The sequence below is a fragment of the Buceros rhinoceros genome, unplaced genomic scaffold (genome assembly GCF_000710305.1).
Source record: "Buceros rhinoceros silvestris isolate BGI_N320 unplaced genomic scaffold, ASM71030v1 scaffold10391, whole genome shotgun sequence".
In the NCBI taxonomy this organism is placed as follows: domain Eukaryota; kingdom Metazoa; phylum Chordata; class Aves; order Bucerotiformes; family Bucerotidae; genus Buceros; species Buceros rhinoceros.
Window position 1 is genome coordinate 1348 of NW_010392500.1, and position 2472 is coordinate 3819.

The 2472-nt window shown below is 39.8% G+C and overlaps 1 protein-coding gene across 1 annotated transcript; it reads left to right on the plus strand.

Moving 5' to 3' along the window:
* Positions 1-233: 233 nt before the first annotated feature.
* On the plus strand, positions 234-1927 carry LOC104500789 (dnaJ homolog subfamily C member 1-like). The gene is made up of 2 exons (XM_010144501.1): positions 234-644; positions 1712-1927. Exons 1-2 carry the CDS (start codon positions 234-236, stop codon positions 1778-1780), a joined length of 480 nt encoding a protein of 159 aa, XP_010142803.1. The 3' UTR covers positions 1781-1927.
* The last annotated feature ends 545 nt before the right edge of the window (positions 1928-2472 follow it).

Consider the following 2472-nt stretch of genomic DNA (forward strand, 5'->3'; position numbering starts at 1 on the left):
TTCATAACAAATATCTTGATTTCTCAGTAAGCATTTTCCTTAAGCTCTTAATCCAGAAGAGCTTTTTCTTTTCTCTGCACTATGCCAGGTATCTTTTATTTGCAGGCAGTTCCCTGCTTGTTTGTGGTTTGTTTTATTTTTTTGAGAGTGTAACAACAATACTTCCAACAGGTGTCATTAGACTCTCTGAGCTTAAAACACTGGCCCAGAATTCCAAGAACGTCAAAGTCAACATGAATTTGCCAGACCATATAATCACCCAACGAGAAAGGGAGGAGGAGGAGGAGGGGAACTATGATCATATCCCAGAGCAGATGGATGTCCACACAGAGCAAAAGGAGACCATTGCAAGTGAAACCAGACACCGCAAACGAAAAACCATCAAAGCACCTGAAACGACTCTACTGGCAGCGAAAGAGGTAGCGGAAGAGAAGAGCAGAGGAAGGCGCCAGAAAGATTTTGATAACACCGAGCAAGAGGAAGAGAGTGATGATGAGAGCAGAAGGAGAGCGAAAAGCCGTGCACCAGAAGAACTGTGGACTCAAAATCAACAGAAACTTCTTGAAATGGCCTTGCAGCAGTATCCAAAGGGAACATCGGATCGCTGGGATAAAATAGCAAAATGTGTTCCTGCAAAAAGCAAGGTATGCTTTGTTTTATTTGAACTACAGTATAAATAGAGGGGGAACGTATTTTCTACCAACTGATGATTACCCTAAGAACAGAGGGTCCATGCAGAAAGGTGAGGTCTTTATTTAGCCCATCGGTGCAGCCACAGTACACCTAAAGAGCATGACTGGCGTGTTTGGGTTTTTATTTAAAACGCATCGTCATTTAATTCAGTTTGTTCGATCTATTACAGAAAAAGTTGAAATACCTCCTGTTTCATTTAAAATACTACCTGTCCTCTGCCTTTCAGATCTTCAGTTGCAGGACAAATTATATTTTAAAACAAATTTTGATTCAGAGTTAGTAACCAAATGTTGGTGAGCCACTTTGCTTAGACTCTTACCTTTTTCAACCCATCTCAGGGAACAAACAAAATAAAGTTACGCATCTGCACGTGTTACATGCTCGATAATCTAATGTTCTTTTTGTAGGTATAATCTTTCTATAACAGCATGGTCACTGATGTAGTTGGTCTGTGCTAGAGTTCATAATAGTGGTGATAGCTTAGTTTGCTTGCTTCAGTCATTGTAGCCGCAGAAAATCTGCGTTTTATTTGTGCTGACTGAGAACACTGAGAGGGAGAGCAGGAAACAAGGTTGGGGGATTTGTTTCTTCGGCTTGGAAGCTGTTCGGCAGGATCTGGTGTCAGTAGGTGCTGGTGACCGTAAAGGCTTGTCTTAACCTATCTGCAGTGTGACTCACACTGGAATAACTGAAGTGGAGACTACAGTACAACTGGTAAATAAGTGCTTTTACAGTCATTGTCACGATACCGGGCAACTGTTTTCTTGGGTTTGTGTGCTCTTTAAAGAGAGAAATTACGCATTAAGAAATGTAAATTGCAAGTTCATTTTTCTAATCTATTGTTCACTGAACATAGATTCTCAAAAAAAAAAAAAAGCCCAACCCAAAACACACCCACCCACCCCCAACGAAAACCAACCCAAACCCCGGAACCTAACTCTTCTTCTAGAATGAGGTAGCATGTGTACAGTTAAAGCAATACTAAGACATCAATTAACACTTCTGTTTTTCCTTTTAGGAGGAGTGTATAGCAAGATACAAGTTGCTTGTTGAACTGGTACAAAAGAAAAAAATGGCTAAAAGCTGAATGTTCTGGGCAGAAGAGATGTAGCTCATCTTTGTCAAAATGGGGTTTTAAATCTCATATGCAGGAAACTGCATTTTTGTACCTCAGTATTTCTATACGTCATGTGCCTTAGTAAAAGCAAATACTAATAAATCTGACACCATCTTACCTGTTGTGTGTGTGAAGAATGAAGGAGTGTTTTTGTGTTGGAGAACTGCCGTGCAGATGTGTGATGACTGTGTCTTAAAAATTAGCGGACCTTCAGGAAAACCCACGCTCTTACTTGCATCCTGGAACTGGCAGGTTTACAGCCAGTGAACATACAGAGTATAAAGAACTTAACATGTGTTTTGAAAGACAGAATTGGTCTGAAACTTAGGCAAGCACAAGCGTGACGGAACTCTGCACTCAAAATATATTTTTCTTTCTTTCAGCTGTAAGTCCGAGCCCATATACTCATAGGGATGTCTGCTGCTAAGTGAAATGCCATTCTAACAGTATTTTGAAATAAGTAGTATTTATAATCTTAACGTCCACGTACATTTATAGGCACCTGCAATATAAACTCTTTTTTTACCAACCCTGCAGACTAACGCACAGTGACACTTGATAGTGCTGTTAGCTTGGTGAAGTTGAAATGGATAAGGACATTAAAGGCCTTCATTTCTTAATTCGAAATTAAGATATATAAGGCATATATTTCATGATCAGTT